The 27,805-nt window shown below is 38.1% G+C and overlaps 1 protein-coding gene across 2 annotated transcripts in view; it reads right to left on the bottom strand.

Moving 5' to 3' along the window:
• Positions 1-27,503, bottom strand: part of F9 (coagulation factor IX) — a 34,256-nt gene extending 6,753 nt beyond the window's left edge. Inside the window, exons 1-6 of one of the 2 annotated variants that reach the window (XM_003812308.5) lie at positions 26,458-27,503; positions 19,538-19,701; positions 19,325-19,349; positions 15,517-15,630; positions 8,230-8,358; positions 5,453-5,655 (exon numbers count right to left, since the gene is read on the bottom strand). In XM_003812308.5, coding sequence (XP_003812356.2) covers positions 5,453-5,655; positions 8,230-8,358; positions 15,517-15,630; positions 19,325-19,349; positions 19,538-19,701; positions 26,458-26,545 — 723 coding nt within the window. In that variant the 5' untranslated portion in view covers positions 26,546-27,503. The remainder of the gene's footprint in view (positions 1-5,452; positions 5,656-8,229; positions 8,359-15,516; positions 15,631-19,324; positions 19,350-19,537; positions 19,702-26,457) is intronic. The other variant, XM_055106321.2, reaches the window with a different exon arrangement.
• Between the last annotated feature and the right edge of the window lie 302 nt (positions 27,504-27,805).

The following is a 27,805-nucleotide window of genomic DNA, read 5'->3' as shown; positions in this document are numbered from 1 at the left end:
TTAGAGGATAATTGTTTAAATGTCTGTCCAGACTAGCTTTGTAGAGCCAGGTGAGATTACACATGTCACGTTCTTATTTCTCTTAATTGAATTTTTATCATCTGAGATAGAAATAATAGAGGGCTTTTTCAAGTGAAGATATTACTGTAGTCTTAAGACCTTAGTGTAACATCCTGGCCCCTAAGGAAAAACAAGTTCTGGTTCATACATATAATAACTTTGCATGTTATCTGCCACTGAGATGTGTCCTAATCGAACAGAAAGGATTGAATCTCTGTAGCTAGCTGTACAGGGCAAGAGCTGTACAGGGTACCTTTAAAGATAGCTTCAGGCCAAAGCTGAGGGAAGTGGAGACTGGGGAAAATGCTAAGACATTTTAAAGATTTTTTTTAGGTCAAAAATAGAATAAGAAATAGACCATTTCCCTGGACATTTTCTGTAGGTTAATACGGTTAACTATCGGTAAATGCATATGCTACAACTTAATATAAGCATAAGGAAAGCTTAATCACTTGGCTTCCATTGTATTCTTTTTTTTTAATCTAATAGAATGATCTTCAAATTGTTAAATGTAGAATAAATACGCCACACACCGAACTGAGGCCTATGGTAAAACAGAAAATGGAAAAACCAGGTACTTCACATAAAGGGCCAAATAGTTCTTCGGAAATGTGGGAGGAATTTTTGGGGCCAGTTTGCGCATGCTTAGAATTGTCAGCTGGCAGGGTCATGGGCATGGGATCCAAACCAAATTAAAGCTTTAGAAAGCCAAAATGCGGTGTTGCTTCTTTACATCTGTCGCTTTTGAGCTGTGGATGAAAGCTATCTAGTAATACAGGCGTTGCAGTTTCCCTTTTTTCACTAATATTCAAAAGTTTTCATTTCTTCCCTACGTAGCGGTATGCAATTCAAGACTTGTTTTAGTTTACTACACCTCTAGACATATACTTACTCTAAGAAAAACTCATTTCTGTTCCTGCGTAGTGCATTTAACCCTCTAGCTTCCTCTTTCTACTCCTGAAGTATTTCTTCAGAGACCCTGCTTCCTTTCCCGAGTTCTCAAGGAGCTCTGAGCCCATCGCTGGGCATCTGGAGGGAAACTGAAGTACCTCCTTCCATTGGCCTCACGCCGTTCCTGTCGGGAACCTTCTAACCTTGCGCGACTTTAGAAGCTGGCCCGGCCCGCCAGTGCCTTTGGCTTTAGGAGGTAGCAAACAGGCTGGGGCCGGCAGCGCCGTTCCGGAACCATAGGGGGCTCCTGGGAAGCTACCATCGCGAACAAGGCGCGGCTGCGTTGGCCCTTGGCTCCAGCCTGGCAAGCTGAGATGAAAGCCCTGGAATAAGGTAAGAAATGAGCGCGACCGCAGACGGGATACGTGCTAGGTGAACATGGCTCTGTAGGGTCTCAAAGCTGGACAGGATCCCAGCAGTCCCTTAGCCTGCTCTGATCTCTGGCCAGGTGAACAAATGCCCTCTCCCTGAATGGGGCTATCCAGCCGCTGCTGTCCCCAGTGACAGAACAGCTCTTTAAGTCAACAATTCCGACAAACATTTGTTCAATCAACATTTGCTCCCAGTGCTGCCCAACCTGCGTAACCAACCCAGTGGTTGTTGGTTGGAAAGGGCTTTCTTAATGGAGGTCAGAATCGTCTTGCCAGCTTGCAACTTTCAACCTTAAGTCCACAAAGAAGTTGTCTTCCCCTTTCCCTTGCGGCTCTTGTAAACAGCTCACCTACACCTTTTCTTTAACAGACTAACCATTTCTAGTTTGTTCAATCTGTTCATTACTCCAGATGAAAGTGAACTCTCTATGTTCTTCTTTGCGAGATTTCTTCACCAAGTGATCACTTTATTTCCCACCCTGGCTAATTTGAAAGATAAAAGAAACAACTCTGAAGATAAAGGTTCTTATGAAGCATCAGCATTTTGAAACACTCTTTTCTAGGTGACACTGCTAAATAGTATTTCATATTTCAAAGCTAGATATATAATGTTTTCACCACTGAAGCCCCAGCTGTTGCTTGCTTTCTCTTGATGCCTTAGTCACAGCAGGTTTGCTGCAGTCTGATCTGCAATCAAATCTAGTATTTCCTCCCTGCAGATTAACCATGACATGGTGGAGCTGGCCCATCCACAAATGAGGAGAGATTCTGGTTTCTTTCATTTCCTGTTTCATTTTGTCTAAAAATGACTTTTATACACTCAATTTGTCTCATATTTTTGAAAACCAGTAACCATTCATAAGGAACTGGATGGAGGTGGTGTGGAGGAAACAATGCAGAAGTATGACAGGGTCTTTCACAACTATTCTGGAAAGTAGCTCAGCTTCTTGCCTTTGGAAAAGAATAAAAGTTAGTGCTTTGAATCTGTACACGTCAGTAATCTTAGTTCATGTGGATGAAATAGGGAGTGAACATATGTGCATGTGTATGTGTGCACATGCATGTATGAGTGATCTTGAACATTCCAAATGATCTTAGCTAGGCTTGACAGCAAAAAGACAACAGGTACAATAACTATAAGTGTGCAGTGAGGTCATGAAATGATTTGAAATAATGTGTATCATTTATATCTTCTCCCTCCCAGAACAACCACAACCACCATCTCATAGTCTTTTCTGCTTGAAAAGAAAATAAGGTGTCTGCTTGAGTTACTAAACTTTCTTTCAGGAAACATCTGCATTGTTAACGCATTGGCAAACATCTGGTTTAAAGGGGGTGGGTGAGAAACAGAAATGATGTGACTAAATTGAGCCTTTATACCCTGTTCCCCTTTTTAGTTCTGATTTAAATGTATTTGCCATTTCATTTCTGGAATGACAAGGAGACAATGCTAAACTCACAAAGCAGACATCCTTTTTTTTTTTTTTTAAATCTTGGACTTTTTTTTTTTTTTTTTTTTTGAGACAGAGTCTCGCTCTGTCGCCCAGGCTGGAGTGCAGCGTGCAGCGGCGTGGTCTTGGCTCACTGCCAGCTCCGCCTCCCGGGTTCACGCCATTCTCCTGCCTCAGCCTCCCGGGTAGCTGGGACTATAGGCGCCCGCCACCACGCCCGGCTAATTTTTTGTATTTTTGGAAGAGACGGGGTTTCACTATGTTAGCCAGGATGGTTTCGATCTACTGAATCTTGGACTTTTAAAAACGGAAGTTATCTTCTTAGCTAATATATTCTCTTGGGTTCTTGGATCCCCTACTCTAAGCACTGTTCTATGTCCCACAAACCCAAGGAAGATAATTGTCATAAAGTAGGATCTTTTGTTGTAACCATGTTATCCATGGAAGTTGGACACATAATGAATGAAAATACATGAGAACACAAAATGACAAAATTAGAGAGAATAGATACATGGATATTAAATACATTGAAGGCATAATAACAGTGCTTGCACTTAAGAGGGATTGTTCCAGGAAAGGTTCATAAAGAAGGTCAATATTACAGAGTTGTGAAGAAGAGTAAAGATATGGATGAGTGAAGGAAGGGGTTATGGTGGGTAAGGGAAGCAGTCCTCATAGGGTGCAATTAAGTAGAAACAGAGGAGGTAAAAAGGAACATACAGTGTCCCATTTATGAGTTATAAGATCAGGTCCAGCAAATATTGTCTTTTTAAAAAGCAAAGGTAAAAGAAAGGGAAAACCTTGATTGTGATGTTCTGCCACTCTTTGATACCATTCTCCACAATGCTTGTGCAATTATACCTACCACCCCATCCCCAGGTATATGTGTAATACCTTACATCCATTGTGTTGAAAAATGGCAGGCATTCTCAAGAATCCTGGATAGATACACAGCTAGTCCCAGAAAATTCCAATGCTGTTAAAACTGAGGAAATTTACCTGATTCTGGCTTAAATTGTCACCAGTTTGATAATTGCAAAGTCTTTAAAGTTATCAGTCTCTAATGGCAGAGATTCGAACCTCAGTAGAGAAATCCATGAAATTACTGCTAAATCATGACTGTGGCAACTAGGGAGTTTTAAGTTAGACTAAACTATTATAAATGCTATCCAACAGAAATTTCTGCAGTAATAGAATATTCTATCTCTGCTTGCACTCTCCAATACAGTAGTTACTAGCCACATGTGGTTGTTATGGACTTAAAATTTGGCAGGTGCAATTGAGGAATTGAATTTTTAATTTCACTTAATTGTAGTTAATTTAAATTTAAATAGCCATATGTGGCTAGTGGTCACCTGTTGGACAGCACAACTTTATATAAGGACCATCCTGGCTTCCTGCCTGGGGAGGGGGGCCAAAGAGGTGGGTTATTTCTTCTCACAGATGGAATCTCTTAGGCTTCAGCTGTAGGCTAAGTTACAACCCAGATTTTGCTACAAATGTAGCTCTTGGTTGTTAAATGAAAAATGTGCATAGGTAATTCTACATATGTAGGTTGTTTGCAGACTACGCTTGGAGAAATGTCTGCAGAGCACCCAGGAAGGACTAGGTACAAGTCCATTATTTGGTGTTTTGAACCCCGGCTTCTGTAACAAGTTCATTTCCTTTGGGCCAGTGTTTTTCTTTTTCTGTTTTTTGAGATAGGGTCTTACTCTGTCACTCAGGCTGAAGTGCAGTGGTGTGATCACAATTCACTGCAGCCTCGACTTTCCAGGCTCAGGTGATTCTCCCACCTCAGCCTCCTGAATAGCTGGGAGCACAGGTGGGAGCCATCACACCTAGCTAATTTTTGTATTTTTTTTAATAGAGGTGGGGTTTCGCCGTGTTGCCCAGGCTGGTCTCAAACTCCTGGGTTTAAGCAATCCTCCCGTCTCAGTCTCCCAAAGTGCTGGGATTATTGGCATGAGCCACTGCACCTGGCCTAGTTTTCAAACTATAACGTGCATCAAAATCACCTGCAGTGCTTGTTTGCGCACAGACTGCTGGGCCCCACCCCCTAGATATTCTGATTTGGTAGGTCTAGTGTAGAGCAGGAGAATTTGCATTTCTACGTTCCCAGGTGATTCTGATGCTACCACCAGAACTATAGCGGTAGATCAAGGCTCTCTCTCATGCCCTGTTTCTTGGAACCTAGTTCTTGCCTTAATCCTTCCTCCTTGAGTCCCTTTCTTTACCCCCTTTTAAATAATCCAATTTTTCTTGGCCTAAAGACTTTCCAACTCTCACCAGTTTTTGCAAGGGCTGAAGCAGTGCCCTGAACCTGAGTACCTGCGACCTTTCTTCCAGACCTTCATGTTGTTGACCAGTTGCCTGTCTGGAATCCTGCTATGCTGTTTCCTTAATGCCAGATTCTTCTTGACCTGTATAGTAGCTGGTTTTGGGCCTCTCTTTCACCAACTGCTCATCTCTGGAGGCTTTCTCACATTGGTTAGTGCTGAAACTTGCCTAAAAACTTCTCACATCCCAATAGGTCTGTCTAGTAAAATAGCCTCAGTCTCCCACCTGGCCTGTGTCTTGCCAGCTGAGCTCCAGTTTTGACACACCATCAGTATAAAGTACCTGCCAAGGGAATTGACCTGGTTTGGCATCTTCTCCACCAACAACCCGAGTGAAGTCATTAAATGATTGGGTGCTTTGAGTGATGTTATCCAAAATGGTTTCAGCTTCAGTAGAATTTACATAGTCCACATCAGGAAAAACAGTCTCAGCACGGGTGAGCTTAGAAGTTTGTGAAACAGAAACTCTTCCACATGGAAATGGCACTAGAAAAATAGAAGAAAAATTAGTAACCTGATATTTCTCATTGGCAAATGGAACATGTGTTACAAAAATTGAGATTGAGGCCCATCCTTGTCACTTCTGAGAAGCAGGCCCATCAGTATTTAAAAAAATCTAATCAGTGAATAGAGTCTCAAGCTAAAAGGTTGATTGCATTATTTTCATGGACAGTTTTCAAATCCTTCATGAAAAGAACATTTGGCTCCGGAATTCATCATCTTTACGGAAATAGAATAGGTGTTCCAGAATCAAATTTGGTAAGACTTTTATAGAGTCTAATGACTTTGTGTTCAGTTTCTTTACTAAAAAGTCTTACTCCCAATTGCCATCCCTGAATGGAGGTCTGATGATTGATGCTTTGTAACTTTAACTTTCCAATTTGGTAAATGGGACTTCTGCTGCTTATGATTAAGAAGGTTTCTTTTGCAGACTAAAAGGCCTTCTAGATTCCAAGGTGCATTTTACATATTTTCTGGGGAGAGATCATTGTGATTCAATTATTTGGGTTTCAAATATTAGCCAAAGAGATTGCTAATATAATTATCACAGCCATATTCACCAGGACCTGCCCACCATTTTTCCTTGGGTTGGTTTATTTTCTAAAGAAAAGTAATGTATTGATACACTGGGGACTACCAGAATGGGAGTTTGTAGTCAAACAAAGTCACTTCACATTTCATTTTCATTTATCACTTTCCTTCAAGCCACATTCCTTGTAACAGACATTTCTATAGCAACCAGCTGCGACAAAGTATCATGAAGACAGCAAGTGGTTGAGAAAACAGGAAATTAGTTCAAAATACTTATGTATAAGTGTACATAATCAACGAAAAGGCTACAGAAAAGGGACCTTTATCATTGAAAAGGCAGAAAAGCTTATTTTAAGTTTGGCCTACTTATTCTGCTACAGCTAAGGCTATATTCAGATATAACACTTAATAGTTGGAGGTGGTTCTCTATTCTGTTTCTCTTTTATAGCATAGAAGAACTTGTAAGGGTTTAGCTACTATGCCATCTGTCTATACTGGAAGTTAGGTTTTTAAGGTTAAAATACACAGACACACACCCACACACATATTCATTCTCCTCTCAAGGTAGACTAGCTTTGAGACAGTGTATGTGAAGAACCAGGCAGAAGAACAAGTGGGCAGGCCCTGAAGCCTTAGAGATTCTTCATTTTAGTTGCAGGATATATATTCCTGGCTTCTGGTTTGTTGGGAACAGGCCTCCAAATCTGGCCATAAACTGGCCCCAAAACTGGCCATAAACAAAATCTCTGCAGCACTGTGATATGCTCATGATGGCCTTGATATCCACACTAGAAGGTTGTGGGTTTACCAGAATGAGGGCAAGGAACACCTGGCCCACCCAGGGCGGAAAACTGCTTAAAGGTGTTCTTAAACCACAGACAATTGCATAAGCGATTTGTGCCTTAAGGGCATGTTCCTGCTGCAGATAACTAGCCAGACCCATCCCTTTATTTCCCATAAGGAATACTTTTAGTAAATCTTATGACTGGCTTGCTGTCAATAAATATGTGGGTAAATCTCTGTTCGGGGCTCTCAGCTCTGAAGGCTGTGAGACCCCTGATTTCCCACTCCATACTCTATATTTCTGTGTGTGTGTCTTTAATTCCTCTAGTGCCGCAGGATTAGGGTCTCCCTGACCAAGCTGGTCTCGGCACTGGTTCTTTCTTTAATTTCTTCTGCCTGGTATAGTGCTGAGATAGGTACTGAAACCAGTTACAGAGAAATGGTGCACAATTTAATGTACCAATTAATAAGATATCAGGCTTTAGAAATGCAAAAGAAATTATATCTGGTTTGCTTCAAAAAAGCCCCTCATTTATCAAATATAATTGACCCTGCAGAGCCTAAATTTTTCAAAAAATAAAAGTGTCTACTGCTTTCATCTTTAGATAACAGCCATACGAACATGGAGTGGAGATGTTCTGAATACACTAATCAGCTGTTAAAATGGTGGCATGGTTGGTATGACTGGGAAACATTGTTTTGTTCACAGCCATATAGATTGTGCTGATCAGCCTAGCAGAACATAAAACAGTTCATTGCCGGAATCATTCTGACACCAAGTGTGTAAACTCAGCTTAAGACCCAACAGTAAAAAATAACTTTCTCAGAGTAAACTAGCCAGCCCAGATAGAATCACGCTTCAAACTTACCGTCCTTGTACTAGAAGCCTATCACTCAATTATTTGTGTATATTTTATGATATAGTATTACTACATTGATTTGACTTGATGAATTACAAATACATATGCAGAAATCACACAAATTAATTGCTTTGTGATATAAATGTTAGAGAAAAAAATTGGACAAATTGGACACAGAAAAGAATTCAGGTTGTAGATGATTACATAGTTTATATTTAAAATATGATGCAATCTAGAAAATTAATTGGTCTAATTCAAGCTACTGATATTTTCTATGATTTCAAAAGGAAGCAGATTCAAGTAGGAATTAAAATTATGTAGGTTTGTTAAAATGCTGAAGTTTCAGATATAGATTTTCTTTAAAAAATCTTATTCAGATTATGACCTGCTGGTTCACAGGACTTCTGGTTTTCTGCAAGTCGATATCCCTCAGTACAGGAGCAAACCACCTTGTTATCAGCACTATTTTTACAAAACTGCTCGCATCTGCCATTCTTAATGTTACATGTTACATCTAAAAGAAGCAAAATAGACAGTAACAGCATCATTTAACATGCATTTCTAAAAAGTACATGGAACTACTGACTCATGTATGGGTCAAATATACATTGGGGGCATTCATGTTGCCCCCAATATACGTTGGGGAGAGAAATTTTGGAGCCTTGAAATGAGAGTGGAAAGAAAGGTAAAATAAACTTCTCAATAATGCATAAAAATGATGGTAGCACTATAATTGATTGGTTTAAAACTAAATGTTTGGATATTCTACTTTCACTAAATTATGAACTACAGGTTTAAAAACCCTATTTATTAATGTATAACATATATTCAAAAAATACACAAAATTTTAGTGTAAGTTTTCACAAAGTAAATGAGCCTGTTTAAACACTAAACTGACCAATACATAGCACATTATCAATACCCCAGAAGATGCCCCCTCCCAATCATTCCACCCTTTTTCCTTTTTATAGGTTACCATTACCTGGACTTCTAACACAGTAAACAGTTCTTGCCAGTTCTTGAATTATAAACAGAAGTTCACAATATGTACTCGTCTGTGTCTTTCATTTAACATTTTGTCTGTGAGATTAATCCATGTTGTTTTGTACAGCAGTAGTTCATTTACATTGCTGTGTAGTATTCCACTGTATTACTATTACAGCTTTTATTTATTCATTCTACTGTTAATGGATATTTGGTTTGTTTCCAGTTTTTGGCTCTTATGTATAATAGTGTAATGAACATTCTTGTATATATCTTTTGGTGACATAAACATGCCTTTTTACTGGCTTATAATTATGAGTGTAATTACTGGATCACATGTTCAGATCTAGTAGATACTGCCAAGCAATTTTCTAAAATGATTGTACGAACTTAAATTCCCACCATCACTGTATGGGGTTCAGTTATTAGGTATCTGTATTGCAGATATCTTGTCTCACTCTGTGACTTGTCTTTTCAGTCGAAGTAGTGTCTTTTGCTGAACAGGAGTCCTTAGTTTTCATATAGTCCAGTTTATCAATCTTTTCCTTTATGGTGATCACTTTTTGTATTTTAAGAAATTTTTGCTTTCTGCAAGTTATGAATATAAAATGTTATTGTTTCATACTTCATGCCATATGAATATCTAATTGACCTATCACTTTTTATTGAAAACACCAATAATTTCCTTCTCTACTGCACTGGCACCTCTATCATAAATCAAGCCTTTATATATGTACAGGTGTGCTTCTGAGCACTCTAGCGTGTTTCACTGATCTATTTGTCTATCCTTGTGTCAGTACCACACTGTCTTAATAAATGTAACTCGATAATAAGTCTTGACATCTGGTAGTGTAAGTAGTACAAGTTTATTCTTCCTCAAAACTGTCTTGGCTATCCTTGGCTCTTTGCATTTCCATATGCATTTTATAATTAGCTTATGAATCCTGCCCGACCTCCCACCACCAAAAAAAGCCTGCTGGGCACTTTGGTATTGCATTGAATCCATTAGTAAACATTTGATATATTTACTATATTGTATCCTTTAATTGATAAACATTGCCTATTCATTCATTTATTTAGGTTTTCCTTAATTTTTCTCAATAACGTCTCATAATTTTTTATGTAGAGTTCTTGCACATCTTTCTCACATTTATTACTAAGCGTCTAATTTTTAATGCTATTATAAAAATCATTTTTGAATCGTTGCTGGTATATAGACATGCAATTGATATTTGTATGTTGACTCTGTATCCAGTAATCTTTCTATACTTATTTATTTTAATTGTTTAGATGCTTTGGGTTTTCTATGTGTACAATCATTTTTTCTGAAAGTTACAGTTTTACTTATTTCTTTCAGTGAACACAAAAAGCAACAGCAATTTCATAATCTCATGTAGATACTATCTTTCTGCATTGAAGTGTAATTTCTATTGCTTAGTTATTCTAGAAATTGCTTGGCTTCCAGAGCTAGACTGTTTAACAGGTTACCTATAAAAGTAGAATCTGGAAGTCTTTAGAAATTACAGTGTTAGAATAGCAGACATGGAATCAACCTAAATGCCCATCAATGACAGACTGGATAAAGAAAATGTGGTTCATATATACCATGGAATATTATGCAGCCATAGAAAAGAAGGAGATTATGTCTTTTGTGGGAATATGAATGGAGCTGGAGGCTATCATCCTTAGCAAACTAGCGTAGGAACAAAAATCAAATACTGCATGTTCTCACTTGTAAGTGGGAGCTAAGTGTTAAGAACTTATAAACACAAAGAAGGAAACAACAGATACTGGGGTCTACTTGAGGGGAGAGGGTGGGATGAGGCAGAGGAGCAGAAAAGATTACTATTTGGTACTGAGCTGAATATCTGCGTCATGTAATAATATGTACAACAAACCCCTGTGACACATGTTTATCTATGTAACAAACCTTCACATGTACCCCTAAACCTAAAATAAAACATTTAGAAAAAAAGAAATTATAGTGCTAGGAAGTCCATTAGGGCCAGAAAGCAACTTGAAGCTGGCTGAGGTGGTTACATATCAAACATAAGAGAATGAAATAGGGTCCTGTAAGGTAACTGAAGACCAAAGACCAATATGTCATTAGTGCTAAGCATTCCAGTGGCCCACATTTTCTTTACTCTCCTATGCAATTCCCCTTATTAATAAAAAAATCTCTTGTCTTTTGAAATGATTTTCCTCTTGGATTCTATTTTGTCTGATAGTAAGATTGCTTTGCTAGTTTCTTTTTGTTAGTTTTTACCTGATAGTTCTTTTCACATCCCTTCATTTTGGCCTCCCAGTGTAATTTTATTTTAGGTATCACTTTCGTTAACAGTATACAATTAAATTTTTAACTCCAAGCTGAAAGTTGTCATTATTAATAGATTAGTTTAACCCCAATTCACAATAATTGTGTTTCCTGATATTTTTGGCTTATTCCTGCCATCTTGTTTTGTATTTTCTAATTACTGTGCTTTCCCTTTGTTTCTCCTATGCAATACCAATAACAGGAAGTACCATGTTTCAGGACTTGTTAGCTTAGACCTGCTGAATTAAGAAAAACAGGCTCTGCTCTTGAGCCTATTTCTGTTTCTAGAGCAGCACAGGAACATAAACAATGTAAGACACCTTTCCCCTTGTGTACATGTTTGACAACAGTAAAACTTTCAATAGAAATCCTCAGTGGTCAGTGCAATCATAACATGGAAAGTTTGAAAATGAGTGACTGTATTAGATACCTCCTATGCACCACCTTCATTCTTCTCAGCTTCACCTGTGTCTTTTTCCAGCATGGTGGTGATTAGCTCTGGGTGGATGTCAACCAGCCTCCTATGGGTGTATCCTTGAATTGCCTTGGCTCATAGCTGCACTATGTGTCTTTTGCCTTGAAGCTTTCCTGTTCATGCTGAGGCATGGATGCCATATGACCCTCTGGGTACCCAAGCATATCCAACTAGGAAATGTGAGGGAGTTAATTCCCCATAAGTCGAACTTCTAACCAATGAGAGACAGATACTGACAGACAAATTCTTTCACCGCTTCTTCCCACTCAGGTGGACTAACCTGAGGCCAATTTGACTTATTGGAGACAGTCCCAGGAAGTTAAGCAATCAGTTGCTGTTAGAAACGAGTAGTTTGATAACTCATCCTCTTATTGGCTTTCTTTTCCTTTCTGCCTCACTCTTCAGTTCCTTTCTCTTGCCCCCTGGGATTGCACATGTTAATAAATAAGCTTGTGACTTTTTTTCTGGGGGAACAGAGGCTAACAGAGTGACTGTATGGTTTTGGAGAATATGAATTTTTGAGTGACGAATCTAAACTTTTAAACTGTATTTTACATATGCTAGCATAGCCAAATGTAATAATTGGCTCTTAGTCCTTACTGATACTTCAGGAGATAAAGGGAGGCAAATCAACTGTTGCCAGGGGGACAAAGGAACCAGCTTGAGCTTTAACCTTTGCTACCAATAATCCACTAAGGGCATGATCCAAAAAGATGGCACTTGGTCCTATTAATTAATTAATTAATTAAAAGGCCTTTCTCCTCACTAACAGTGGTAATATCCCTGGATCTTTTTCTGTTACTAGCTGTCATTTTGTTGCTACGAAGCAATGCTAAAGTGTTCAGCCAAATCAAACATTACCTGTAGAAAGTGTTCCGTCAATATGAGATTGTGATAAGTTACGAAAGGTGCAGCTTGGTTTGTCCAGGGCATGCACAATGGGAATGAATAAACTCTGTGTTTTCTCAATTGTGATTCTGTGTCATTGGCTAAGAAGTAACCAGACCTCTGTATCATTCTCCACATTTGTCATTGCCCTTTAGGGCTCAGTATGTTGCTGCTGCTGTTGATCTTTGGCTTGTTTTGCGCAGGAGGTGGGAAATATTGCTTCCTAATCAGCAATCTTTTGCCCTCAGCTAAAAGGCTGAAGATTCCAGAAATAAAATAATGGCACAAGGAATTCCAGGGGAGAGTTCCATAGAGCAGGGCTAAGGAACAGTTAGAATGGGACTCATTTATCAATTACTGAGCATTTATATGTCAGGTACTGTGGTGGATATGGGCTCTCTCTGGTCCCGAAGGGGGTCTCAGTGCCTAGAATATCTGTTGAAGAACATCTCAAAGCATCTGTTCTTCCTCCCTCCATGTTAACACAAACACTTTCTAATTCCCTTCATGCCTACTACAAATGTTAGTATGTTCTGCTTTAGTTTATTCTGCCTTTATATTTCCTGATATATCCACTTGTGTGACAACCAAAGCTTGGACAAAAGATGTTTTATTTAACAAGTTTACCACAAAATATGCTGTGCTTCAGCTAAACTCAACATATTTCCTTTTTTTACTCCTCAGAAATACGTAGTAAATAAGACAGTAGTGTCTGTGACATGCTGGGAAAATTGAAAAAAGGTGTTTATAGGCTTGTGATTTTTTTTTTCTTTCCATTCTACTTTACTGCGGGAAAATGCCTCTGTTACTCTTTAGAAGAGACAGGAATGACCAAATTCTTACAGACCTTCATTTATCTGAGAGATATTTGGGTTTGATGTACAGCTAGGGACATCATACAGAGGTCTTTATTCTAACCAAAGGGACCCAATAGCCAATTAATATTCTTTAACTAGAATGCATGCCCTGAATGTTTACACCTCTCTCTCACAGTGAAGGGCCTGATGAGCAAGGGAAAAAGATAACAAAAAACTCTTATTGATGAAAATCTCCTTTCTTTTTTTCAAGACCTTATAAGACAAAAGACTTGGGGCCGAGATGCCCCATAAACTGTGCTATCTAGTAGCTGTTGAAATTAGTCTTTAATTTGAAGCAACAAACTTAAATGGTAATTTGTTTATGCTTTTGCTGTAGCTTTCCTCTATTGTCTGAGATAAAGAGCAATTTGTGGGAATTCTCATTTTGTTTGTAAGCTAACTGGGCTGAAAATATTTTTCTAAACCTTGATCAGATTGGTGGGTCAGATCAATATACTGTAGAGGCCAGGAGTGGTGGTGGCTGCAGTACAACTGCACAGCCCTGACCAAACCAAAATGTGGGAACATGAGAGTATCCAAGTTGTGTCAGTTGTAGACTTAGCATTTTTGCTGGGTGGAACATAGCCACACACGTAGTAAACTCTGTTGTAGAAGTTTTGTGCTTATATTTACATTCCTCAGGGATATTCCCTTCCTCCTTTTAAAGCATCTTTATTTTTAAACTAGGTAAAGATATTTATGTTTTCAATTATAGTTTACAACAATGTGCCCTTCAGTTGTAACTAAGACTAATTGAGTTACTCATTCCCTCAGCTCCAACGGCTATATTATTTAAGCTGATAATGAGTAACTACTCCAAGGATTTCTAGAGGTTTCCATAATAGCAAGATCAAATTTATCCAGGTAAATCTGAATTTCAAATTATAACCTTTCAGATGAAAGTAGCACTTCAGAGATATTGAATCAACACACTCTCAAGAAAGGTAACCCAGGCATTAGTTTGTCCCCACAATGGAAACCTAAGGGAATGGGAGTCCAAGCCAGGTGTGCAAGTTCATTCACTCTTTTCTTTCTTTTCAAATGTCTTTGCCCTGTCACCTTTTCCTTCTTTTACCTTCTAAGAAATTTTCGAGCCTAAAGGAAGATGGTCAATGAATTTTTTAGTACTGAAAGTATTTCTGAACAACATTACAGGTGACTTTTTTCCTTTCTCAATAGGACAAGTGTAGCTGCTACATTTCATTTCATTCCATGCCTTTTTCATCTGTCAGGTGGATTGCTATAATGCCTTAATAGAGTCCTGCTAATTTTCTACTCTTTATCCTTAGTCATGTAGCCTGTGGTGTTAAATTCTTCCTTAGGATTGCATCTCTATTCTTCCAGAGTGTCAGAGTAGAAAGTGAATTCCTCATTAGCACTGTGTGTATTTCTCAATCACAGTACCAGTAATATTGCATCTGGAGGTAATAAACAAGTAGGTAAGGGACACTGGGGTTTACTGCTCCAATTACTGAAACGTCGGAAAAAGAAATAATCTAGGCTTTGAGAAGAAAAGGTACACAAGGATTCTAAGGTTGCTATGTAACATTTTTGATGTAATCAATATTCAGGGATGAGCTTTGAATGTTGTCAACAAGTTTAGCATATGAAGTGGTTTGTACATGTGGAGAATTCCCATTATATGGGATAATTGGCCAGTCATACTCCAGTTCTGTACTTAATTGACTTTCACTACCTATGTTGATAGCAATTTAGTCACGATTTCAATTTTTCTGGGTTCAGTTTTCTCTGAGTTTTGAATATAGTAGTTAGAAGCATGGGTTTTGGTCACACTGAAGTTTAAGTCCTGTCTAAACCATTTATGCCTCTGTAATTTTTGGCCGTTGGAGTTGCAGTTTTCTCATCTGCATAGAATGGGCATAATGATAGTACTAACCACATACGGTTGTATTAAAGATTAATAAGTGAGTGGAACATCATTATTACTTAATATTAGTTACCAAATATTGTTATTGATTTTAATGTAGCTTCTTGAACTCATATCCTGAAAACTATCACTACAAATGAAATGTTTATAAGCATCAAAGGTATGTTTTTAAGAAAAATTATGATACACCAATATTGCATTTTCCAGTTTCAACTTGTTTCAGAGGGAAACTTTGAACCATGAATATTCAAAAAATAGTTACTTACCTAATTCACAGTTCTTTCCTTCAAATCCAAATGGACACCAACATTCATAGGAATTAATGTCATCCTTGCAACTGCCGCCATTTAAACATGGATTGGACTCACACTGATCTCCATCTTTGAGATAGGTTAAGAAATTGAATTGGCACATAAACTGCTTAGAACGCCCAGTCCTCCCCTGTAGATACTCATTGGGATGGGAGTCTGATTTTAGGGTCAGAGCAAAACTACTGACCTGGAAGCCAGCTGCCTATAGGCATATGATGCTCCTGTCTTCCTGAGTTTCTAAAAGCCACCCAAACAAAGATCCTTAGGCTGACACTGTCCTAGAAAAGTGCCCTGAGGAAGGCATGTACATAGTTTATGCAATCCAAGGGAAGAGGGAAAAGGACGTTTTTGTATAGAAAGGTACTATATCAGCACAGGGTGAGAAGGATTTCCAATCCTTCCTTATAGAATGATGGCAGAGTTAATTCCAAGTCAAATTTAATTGCTTCAACAAATATTATCTCTATGTCACACAAGGCTCTATTGTAGGTCTTGTAGAGCAAACTGAGCTAGATAATATATGGCGTTTCCACTTTAGGAACTGACGGCCTAGGCAGGGAGCAAATGAATCTGCTTTCTTGTATTGTCACTTAACTTTGATGTATCATATGCAGTAATGGTTCAAGACAATAGAAAACATGTCAGAAGCGTCTGTTACTACTTAAAGATAGTCTATGTTTTACAAATTCGGTTTCAAATGGTCTAGGTAATGTGAGAGACAGCATTCGATATATCATACAGAATTTAAAAAGATTCTACAGTGTGCTTTATTTATGTATGCATTGGTTATGTTTCCATTCTGCCTTTCTTGAAGTTTCTGCATTTACCGTGTACTTGAAAGCCTTTGAAGACACTGATGGTAAGAAAACAGGAGGAAGGAATAGGTGAAAGGAGAAAAGTCAGAATGAGAAGGGAATCTTTAAGTCTGGTTTCTTAGTGCTCTGCCTTAATCCACACTTCTAAAGGAGCTTTGGGGGAGAAGGATGAATAGAACCAGAAGGGAGATGGTAGGCACTTTGAACTAGAAAAATACCCCTGAAGAAAAAAATGGGAGCTTGATCTGTAAGACTCAATATATGAGAAACAAAGGAGTAAGAGATAAAGATAACAATAAGAATCAAAGAATGAGGGAAAAGGGGGAAACTGAGAAATTTCTAATTATCAGTCATATTTTAAAGCAAATCTCCTTGACATCTGGTGTGTAGATTCCTGCCTGTTCTCCCTCTTCTCTGTCAGAAGCGTGTATCCAGGTTCCGTTGACTAAGAGACTAATATCCCTTTATCATAAGTAGTCCCTCCCTGGAAAATTTGCTTATTTGAAAATTAGACCTTGTCCCCTCTGCTCCTAGATCTGATATGCTTTTGCACAGATACTCTAATTTGTTCCAATTCTATGAAAACAAAATCTGTTATCTCTGATTTATTATTATTGATATTCAGAACTGGTCTAAAAATGAGCTACATTTGCCCTTTATATTATAGACCAACAAATGTGAATTATTCAGGATGTTTTACTGAAAGGGTTTGGGCTTTCAGCCAGCTACACAGGAACTCATTTGCTGAGGCATGTCATTAAAATGAGTGTCATTTTATCTCACATTTGGTTCTCCTTTGGTTTCTTGGCTGTGTGTACTTTGGGTTCAGGCAAAGCCATAGACAGTTGGGGTCAAATACAACAAGAGACAAGACCTTACCAAGGGAGAGATTCCTGTTTAAGACTACCAGGTTCCTGTTTAATGAATAACTGCATTTAGATTTGAAGGCCATGAGGTGTAATAGTGAAAGCAAGGGGTTGAGCAGCAGAGAATTTGGCTTCTCTTCTGGGCTTCATGACTCCCCAACTGGGAGACCTTTGGCAGTTCTTTCAACTTCCCTAAGCTTCAGTTTACTCTCCTGTAAAATGGAGTTAATAATGCTTTGGTCACAGGGATGGTGTGAGGGTTAAATGTGATAGGCCTTTTGTAAACTGGAAAGTCTTGACAGATGCTAGTAATGTGGTTTGGACAATCATTCTTCAACCAGGCTCTTTATGTGATGAGTTGATGGTACAGAATAGCACAGCAGTGAGAAGCTTGGGTTTCTACTATGTGCAAGAAGAAACATAGGCTAATTTTGTAGTGATTAGGAACCTTGACTGCAAGTGAAAAGAGGCAGGGAGTTTGTTTCTTTTTTGTTCTTGTTTTTGTTGTTTAATTTTTTGGTTGACGAAGCAGTAGTAACAGAATAATACCCTCCATGTTTTCCAGATAGCTATACCTGTGGTTTAGCAAACAGTGTATCTATGTGACCCAAAAGGCAAGGGCCCAACTTTAAAATATGATCCTGGGGGTGGGGAGTGAGCAATGAAGGGATTGTAGGAGTTTAATAGTCAGGAATTTTTTGGTGGGGAAAATAGGCGTGGATTTACTTTTAGAAATAAATCATGTGATTCAAAGTTCTAAATTCTGCGGGAATGGAGATTGCAAAGACCTATTTGGACTAACTTTAGGGGGCACCTCAGTAGAAGTTGGTATGGTAGTATTCGTTTCTAAGATCAAGGAAAGGTAGATAAAACAATATAACAGAGTCAACTCTTTTTCTCTCATGATTTAAAAACAAAAGTGGAGGAGTTATGAGTTATGAGAGTAAAAGAGTGTCCAGTAGTGTCTCCAGAACATAAACTGTAGAAAATAGAATTGGATTTCCAATTGATGGAAGTTGGTGAATTTGTTGTCTGGATTAATTTCTTTTTATTTATGCAGATAGTCTTAGGTAAGTCAATCTTTGAAACTTACCCTCCCTCAAAATCCTACTGCTGAATTTTAAGTTATTTTAGCTTTAAAGTTAGTTGTCATTAAAGTTTCGAGTTTTCCTTCTTTTGGTCAATTCATTTGATAAATATTTACTGAGTACCTCTTTTCCAGATACTGTTCTAGGTGCTAGGAATATATCAATAAACAAAACAATTGAATATCCCTGCCAACATGAAACTTGCATTTTAGTGGAGTAGGAAAAAATAAATGATAAATAGTATGAGTAAGAAATTATATGATACATTAGATGGTGAAAAGCTCTGTTAAAAAGTAGAGTGGAGTTCTGTACAGGTGTCTAGAGTGGTAAGGCTACTGGGGCAGGTTGAAGTATTAATAGATGGTGAAGGTAGGCCTCATTAAGATGGTAACATTTGGGCAAAGACCCGAAGGAGGTGAGGGAGTCAGCCCACAGGAAGTTGGGAACAGCCAAATAAGAGAAACAGCCAGATAAAGCCTCTAAAGTGGGAGCATCCCTAGAGTGTGCAAGAAGTGACAGGAAGGCCAGGGTGGCTGGAGCCCAGTGTGCGAGGAGAGAAGTAGCAGAGGAGGCAAGAAGGGTAATGGGGAGGGTGGGGAAGGACAATCATGGAAGGGCTTGTGGGCCATGATAATGAGGAGGACTTTGAAGCTATAAACATTTAAGTCAATCAGCAGTCTCTGATTTTACTGGGGAATGCAAACTTTCATTAGGTTCTAAGACACAATCATTTCAGTTTCTTCCTTCCACCTTCCTGGGGTGGAATAATGTTCTTTGTGAAGCCCTAGGGAGGATTAAACTTATTTACCAGCAATAGTTCCCACACTGGCATAACCCTGTAGTATATCACCATTCAATATGGGTTAGAGGGTTGGACTGATCTTTCTGAGTCCTTTTGACAAAGTTTAATATATTATCTATTTATGCAGAGAAAAAACCCACATAATTCTCATATGTTTCATATATTAGCTAGAGGATAAAATGAATTGCTTACCAACATACTGCTTCCAAAATTCAGTCTATAAAGAATAAAAGAAGACAAATTAACGGTAATGTCTAAAGTGTTTTGGTATTGATTTCCTATCTTTTATAACATTTAAAATACATAAATATATATGGATGCTTTAAAATTTTAAAGAGAAGTGTCTTTTTAAAGATTTTCTATTCTATGCTCTGCATCTGAAGGGTATTATGTGGAAATACTCACTGTTCTTTCAGTGTTTTCAAAAACTTCTCGTGCTTCTTCAAAACTACACTTTTCTTCCATACATTCTCTCTCAAGGTTCCCTTGAACAAACTCTTCCAATTTACCTGAATTATACCTCTTTGGCCGATTCAGAATTTTGTTGGCATTTTCATGATCAAGAAAAACTGAAATGTAAAAGAATAATTCTTTAGTTTTAGCAAAAAAGAAAACATCATGAAAATTTTACATCTCTTAAGAAAGTCTTTGTTTTTAATCCAAATAATCTGAAAGCCAATTTCTCTTTAGGGCATGGAGCCAAAATCTGTGATGTTCCCACAGTACTGTATACACATGGAGATTTAGGAATTAAAATTCAATTTTACTTTTAGTCAAGAGAATTCCAGTAATAAAAGGTCAGATTTCTAATCATATTTGAATTTACTTTGGATGAAAAAGAAAGTTCTCAAATGAGCGGTTAACTTCACACTTTGTCATCACTTGAAAATAGCTCATTGAGGATCTTTGCAAAGTGATCCATCACCCTGGCTGGGCTGTTTTCAGAATATCGTTGCCCAAATGACTTTGAACAAATGTCTCCTGAAGAACAGAAGCCTAATTATGGTCCAGCTGCAAATGTGACCCCAGTGTCTGTCACTAGATGTTAAAGAAAAATCACTGCATTAATTTAAAAAAGCAATTTCAGATCAACAGCACCTTTGGTTGGCAAGTGTTATAGGAATTGCAGTGATTTAAGCATCTCTCTAGAATTCAGGATATGTTTTTTTTAAGCTACATCTACCTAGTCTGAAGAGACACTCCTGAACTCTGGAGGATAGATGTCTCTATCTGAATCATATTTCTCCTTCCCTCCCTCCTTCCTCTCCTCTCCTCTCTCTCTCTCTCTATGTGTGTGTGTGTACATATATATACACACATATATATGTGTACATATATACACACACATATATATGTGTACATATATACACACATATATATGTGTACATATGTACATATATGTGTACATATGTACATATATGTGTACATATATACATATATGTGTACATATACTACACATATGTGTACATATATACATATATGCGTACATATATACATATATGCGTACATATATACATATATGCGTACATATATACACATATACGTACATATATACACATATGTGTACATATGTGTGTACATATATACACATATGTACACACATATGTGTACATATGTGTGTGCATATATACACATGTACACACATATGTGTACGTGTGTGTGCATATACACATATGTGTACATATATACATATGTGTGTGCATATATACATATATGTACATATATACACATATGTGTACATATATACACACATATGTGTACATATATACGTATATATGTACATATATACGTATATATGTACACATATATACACGTATATATGTACACATATACACGTATATATGTGTACACATATACACGTGTATATGTGTACACATATACACGTATATATGTGTACATATATACATATATGTACACGTATACACGTATATGTGTGTACATATACACATATATGTGTACATATATGTGTGTGTATATATGTACACATATATATGTATACATATATACACACACATATATATCATATATATCATATCATATATATATATATGAGATAATCATTTGCTGCACAATGACATTTTGGTCAATGATGGACCACATTATACTACAGTGGTCCCATAAGGTTATAATACTGTATTTTCACTGTACCTTTTCTATGTTTAGATACACAAATACCACTGTTACCATTGCCTACAGTGTTCAGTACAGTCACATGCTGTACAGGTTTGCAGCCCAGGAGCCTAGGAGCAATAGGCCACATCAATACCACCTAGGTATGTAGTAAGCTATACCATTTAGGTTTAGGTAAGTACACTCTATTATGTTCGCACAATGATGAAATTGCTTAATGACACATTTCTTAGAATATATCCCCATTGTTAAGGAATGCATGGCTGTATACACACACATGTGTTTGTGTGTTTTCATGTATATACATATATGTGTGTGTATGTATAAAATTAATAACAGGGACTCAAGAAGTTGCCTGGAGTTGTTCCTTTCTTCAAGGGTCTAGCAATATATCTGATACCATCTCAAGAGGACCAAGGGCTTATAAGATGAACTTTCTGGGGTATTTGGGACTACTTCCTGATTAACTCCAAAAAGGAAGAGAAAGGAAAGTAAAAAGGAAAGGAAAGGAACGGAGATGAACTAAACTTTCTTCCCTTATTTTCATTGCAGCTGTTCACTTTATGGAGTGTTCTAGTCCCTTGACATCCCTGCTTTTCCCTTGCTCTGCAAGTTCCTTTTGGGCTCACTTTTTTTCTTTGAATTTAGCCTAGACTTTTTCTCTTCAACTCTTTTTTTTTTTGACAGAGTCTTGCTCTGTCGCCCAGGCTGGAGTGCAGTGGTGCAATCTCAGCTCACTGCAACCTCCATCTCCCAGGTTCAAGCTATTCTCCTGCCTCAGCCTCCCAAGTAGCTGGGATTACAGGCACCCGCCACCATGCCCAGCTAATTTTTGTATTTTTAGTAAAGCCGGGGTTTCACCATTTCACCTTGTTGGCCAGGCTGGTGTCGAACTCCTGACCTCAAGTGATCTGCCTGCCTGGGCCTCTGAAAGTGCTGGGATTATAGGTGTGAGCCACCATGCCAGGCCTCTCTTCAACTCTTCATTGGCCATATTTCTCAATTTCCTTCACTCGTTTGCAATGCTGTGCCCACCCTGCAATCCTAGCCCCTAAATTGGAGCAGCCATCTGCCTTCATCCTTCTCTTCCCAGACAGCCGAGGACTGTGAAGGAAAAAAAATCACCAAAATGCAGATGGATGCCACCACATATTGATGCCTCACAGCCTCCACCCACCTCTCTGCTCAGCAACTCATTTACTTGGCCCTGGACACTCCTAAATAGCATCCATACCTGCATCCATTTACAGTCGTTCCTCAGTATCCATGGAAAATTGGTGGCAAGACCCCCTGCAAATATCAAGATCTGTGGATGCTCAAGTCTCCGATATAAAAATGGCTTACTATTTGCATATAACCTAAACACATCCTCCTTTGTACTTTAAATCATCTCTAGGTTTCTCTTAATAGCTAATACAATGTAAATGCTATGTAAATAGTTGTTATGCTGTATTGTTTAGGGAATAATGAAAGATAAAAAAGTCTGTACATGTTCAGTAGAGATGCCACCATCCATTTTTTTCTTGAATATTTTTGATCTGCAGTTAGTTGAATCTGTGGCTGTGGAACTCACAGGGAGAGCTGACTGTACAGTGTGGTTGAGTGAAAAAACAGACGTTAGAATCAGATCAGACAGAAATAGGTTTGAATCAAGTATCTGCCTCCTCTAGACCTGTGACCTTGGACAAGTCACACAAGCTCTGAACCTTAACTTTGTCAAATGTAAATTAGGTTTAACAGTAGTATAATAAGAATATCCACCTCACAGGTGTTGGCAGGATCAGTGAGACAATATGCTGGTTATCTCTTTTTCTCCCTATTCCTTTCATGTTGGCCTTACTTTCTTCTGTTTTAAATTTCTCAATTCTCTTTAGCTCTTTAATAACTTCTGTGTAGCTCTTTTCCTTCCTTAATCACATTTATATAATGAAATGACTATTGTCACAATCAGGAATGACCTAAAGAATAATTTTGAGTTTATGTATTTACTGGCTGCTCTAAATAATTTCTAATTGTTGATCTCTCCCTTTTTAGGAAACTCTTTTTATAATAATCACTCTATTCTGGTTCCCCGCTTTGCTCTAACTCCTGTTATCCATCCAGCACTTGAATTGATTAACTCCTGTTCCTCTCCATGGCCCTTAAATGTCCAGGGTTCTCCCAGGCTCCAGCCTCAGCTTTTTCCTTTTTCACCTTATATATACTTGCTAGGGCTGGGACAAGAGTGAACCAAACAAGGCATGTAGGGCACAATATTTAAGAGGTCCTCACTTCTCGGGGCATACAAGTATATTTATGCCCTACAGGCCTTGCTTACCACAGTCTAGTCCGGCCCTGACCCTGTCAACAAAATTTACTGAGCATACAACCACTACTGCCAGGCACTGTACTAGGTATCACAATATCCATGCTCACTCTCCAGATGCCCACACACGTGGCTGTAACTACTGTTTACAGAACAATGAGTTCCAAATACTCACCTATAGTCAGATACGTCTCCTGAATTTCAGATTATCTTTCCAACTCCCTAACTGTATATCATAATGTAGCCAGTAATAGCTAATGTATATGTAATGCTTCTGCTGTGTTGGACACTGTGCTCAGTAACTTTGCATCCATTATCTCACTTCATCCTCACAAAAGTCCCACGAGATAGGCACTGTCATCTTATTTTTATAAATGAGGAAGACAGATTCATAGAGGCTAAGGGCTTTGCCCAAGGTAACATACTAAAACATCAGACCCAGGATTCAGACTCTGGCAGTCAGACTAAAGAGCCAGTTCTCTTAGACATTATTCTGTGGTCCCTAATCACATCAAACACAAAGTCCCCAAGACTCTAGCCATTTCCCCTTCCATACCCAGATGGTTAAGTCATACCACTTCTACTTCCTTAATATCATTTGAACTCTCCTCTTTTTTTGTACTGCTACTGTTCAGGTTCTAGCCTTTATGTCTCCCGCAGATAATTGCAATAGTCTCAGGACTGCTCTCTCCTAGTCTTGGTACGGCCCCCTCCCCCACTATCATTTCATTAGCGTGTTGCCAGACTGGGCATCCTAAATCAGCCATCAGTGGTACTCCTTATGTTTATACTTTGATACCTCCATATTGCATTTTATTGTCCAATCTCCTTAGGTTAATGACTTCATTATCTGATGACCAGCTCTGCCTAGTTTACCTGTCTCACTTGTCATAGTCCATATGGAACCATACAAAACTCCTGAAATACCTCTCGTTCTTGCAAATCTGAGTCTTTGCACATGAGTGATCCTCTTTGCATAAAATGCCCTTATATCAGACATTTAAAGAGAGAGAACGCCTACTCATCTTTTAAGACCCAGATGAAAATATTATCTCTCTATCAATTGTTTCCCCATTTAATGTGTTCCTTTCTCTATGCTCCCTTAGTACCTAGTGCACATTTTATCACATTATATTGAAACCTCTCACCTGGCCTCATGCTGCTTTAGATCAAAGAGGGAGTCTGGTTTATCCCCATACCCCTAGTACCCTGACACAGTACCTGGCACCGTAGTTGTAACTCAGTAATGTCTGAATGAAGGACATCTTTGATGCATACACTTTACAAAACTAAACTGGTTTTACAGAACTGTTTTAATTTCAAAATTCCAAACTGTTGCAATAATACCTAAAGGCAGCAGCCATGAAAATGCAACATCTCAGCAAATCACTCACCGAAACTCCTTTTAGAAGCCAATGAGAGTTTAATAGCAGAAGAGAGTGCTGCATTAATACTGTCTATCCTTAGAAAAATTCCCCTGGCCCCTTCCTCAAGGGCTTATTATCTCTGGCTACAATGGCTGCAGAATCACATTGCCTTTCTCCTTAGTATTATCTGGGGATCGTATATTTAACTTCCCTTCAGGTTTATCGCTAGTCATTATTTCCCAGGCTCCAAAAGCCTGGTTCATCCTTATTCTTATCTATCCTTTCCCCAGCATCTGAAGTCTTCAAGGGGGCAGAAGCCCTCTTACAACCTTCATCATCTCACCACTTATATAGAAGAAAGGGTTTGGATGCTTTGTCCTCCCAGATGTCACACTAATGAGATATATCTAATGGCCTTGCTTTATGTCCTGCTTTGTGAGTTTTCCAACAAATTTTCTTTATCCCTTGACTTTACTCACTTTGCTAGTTTAACCTCTGTATTTTTTTTTATCGTTATTTCAGCATTTCAGTCTGATTTCACAGCTGACATCATGTCTGGAGTGGGAACCACAGGGCCAGTCAGCTTTCTGGGGGTGCTTAGGGTTGGCACCCCTGATCCTGGTACTGTCAGCTACTAGATTTGATTCTAGAAAGTTGACAAGTAAGTGTGATAAATGCTTCCTGTGAGAACATGCTGTTTGTCCAAATGGGATAATTTCTTCCCTGTATGCCTTCCTCTGGGGAATATATAAAGTCACTGTAGTTGTGAAAAAACAAAGTGATATATGTTGCATTAGCTAACTTCCTACTCTTTATGTCAATTCTTAAGCTTGCTTTTCTCCCCTAGGGAACTCAACTGAGTATTGTGTTTCCCCAAATATCAACTCCAAGATGTTTGACATAGAGACAAAATGATTTTTTCCTAATCCATGAAAAGCTTTGGTGATAACTAACAGCTTGCTAATGAAAGGTTAATCTTTATGTTTTAACTAAAACTTTAAATTGAAGATATATAATTTAAAAAATTAGAGACATACCTCATTACATACTTCTGAAACCTTGAAATGTCATATATCTTAAAATCAGACTTTTTGTGTAAATAAGGCCATTGTTTGTGCTTTTGTTTCCCATTTTGATTTCAAAGTGGTAAGTCCAAACAAAAATAATATGGTTATTTTTTTTTCACTATATTCTGCTATTTCTTTGTTTTCCCACTTTTAATTTTTTTAAACCAAGGAGATGAATGTTTTCTAACAGGAATTACATGGCCAAATCATGAACTGAACAGTGTTTATTAAACATAAATGCATCATAAGCATTGTCGATCTATTTAGTTTTAAAAATGAAGAAGAAGAAAACCTAGCTAACAAAGAACCAGTACTTACCAACCTGCGTGCTGGCTGTTAGACTCTTCAATATTGCTGTCAAATCATGTAATCAAAATTTAGTGAAGAAGACAGCATCAGATATTTCTATATCTAAAAGGCAAGCATACTCAATGTATTTTAAAAAAGGAAACAAACCTGTACATTCAGCACTGAGTAGATATCCTAAAAGGCAGATGGTGATGAGGCCTGGTGATTCTGCCATGATCATGTTCACGCGCTGCATAACCTTTGCTAGCAGATTGTGAAAGTGGTAAGGTCGATTAGTTGTACCAAAGTACAAGCTGAGCTGTATTTACTTCTGGGAAATAATGTCCATCTCCCTCAATGGGTCTTTGGACTATTTCCAATGGCCTCTTGGGACAAGTGAAGAGAATGGGCAGTGGTCATTATTAAATTTCACCTCTGATTTCGTGGGCTTCTGCCACTGTGGCTGATTTGAGTCTGAAACAGGAAGTGACACATCTTCAGAATGGAGATAGGCATAGTGGCTACATTTACTGTGGCAGCACAGTTCATCAGTGGGACCCATCGTATCTTTGTCAGAGAGCAATGATGTTTACCAAAATGGCTGTACCACTTTACATTTCCATCAGCAATGTATGAGTGGTCCAGTTAGTCTGATTTTTTTTTTTACTGTCAGATTCTTAAGGTTGTTTATATATTCTAGATATGAGTCCTTTCATAGATACGTGGATTAAATATATTGTCTCCAGCCTGTAGCTTGTCTTTTGTCCTCTTAATTAGGTCTTTCACAGAGTAGAATTTTTTAGTTTTGATGTAGTCCAGTTTATTTGTTTTTGTTTTATGGATCACATTTAGAACTCTTCCACTAACACTAGATCCTGATGATTTTTTTCCTATTTTTTTCTAAATGTTTTACAGTTTGAAGTTTTAGATTTATGCCCATGCTCCATTTTGAGTTAATATTTGTGTAAAGTATGATGTTTAGGTCAAACTTCATTTTTTTTTCCATAGGTATGTCCAATTTATCCAGCACAATTTGTTAAAACAAAAAACAAAAATACCACCCTATCCTTCCTCGATTGAATGGCTTCTGAAATTTTTTCGTAAGTCAGTTAACCATATTGTTTTCGGTCTACTTCCAGTTTCTCTATCTATTCTTTGTGCCATTGATGTATTTATCCCTCTGTCAATATAACACTGTCATAATTACTGTAGCTATGTAGTAAGACTTTATATTAGGTAGAGTGATTCCTCCAACTTTATTCTTCATTTGGTAAGATATTTTTAACTGTTCTAAGGGCTTGTATAAATTTTAGAATGATCTTTTTTTATTATTATACTTTAAGTTTTAGGGTACATGTGCACAACGAGCAGGTTTGTTACATATGTATACATGTGCCATGTTGGTGTGCTGTAACCATTAACTCGTCATTTAGCATTAGGTATATCTCCTAATGCTATCCCTCCCCTCACCCCCCACCCCACAACAGGCCCCGGTGTGTGATGTTCCCCTTCCTGT

The sequence above is a fragment of the Pan paniscus genome, chromosome X, assembly GCF_029289425.2.
Source record: "Pan paniscus chromosome X, NHGRI_mPanPan1-v2.0_pri, whole genome shotgun sequence".
NCBI lineage: Eukaryota > Metazoa > Chordata > Mammalia > Primates > Hominidae > Pan > Pan paniscus.
This window is presented reverse-complemented; position numbering and strand designations above follow the sequence as displayed.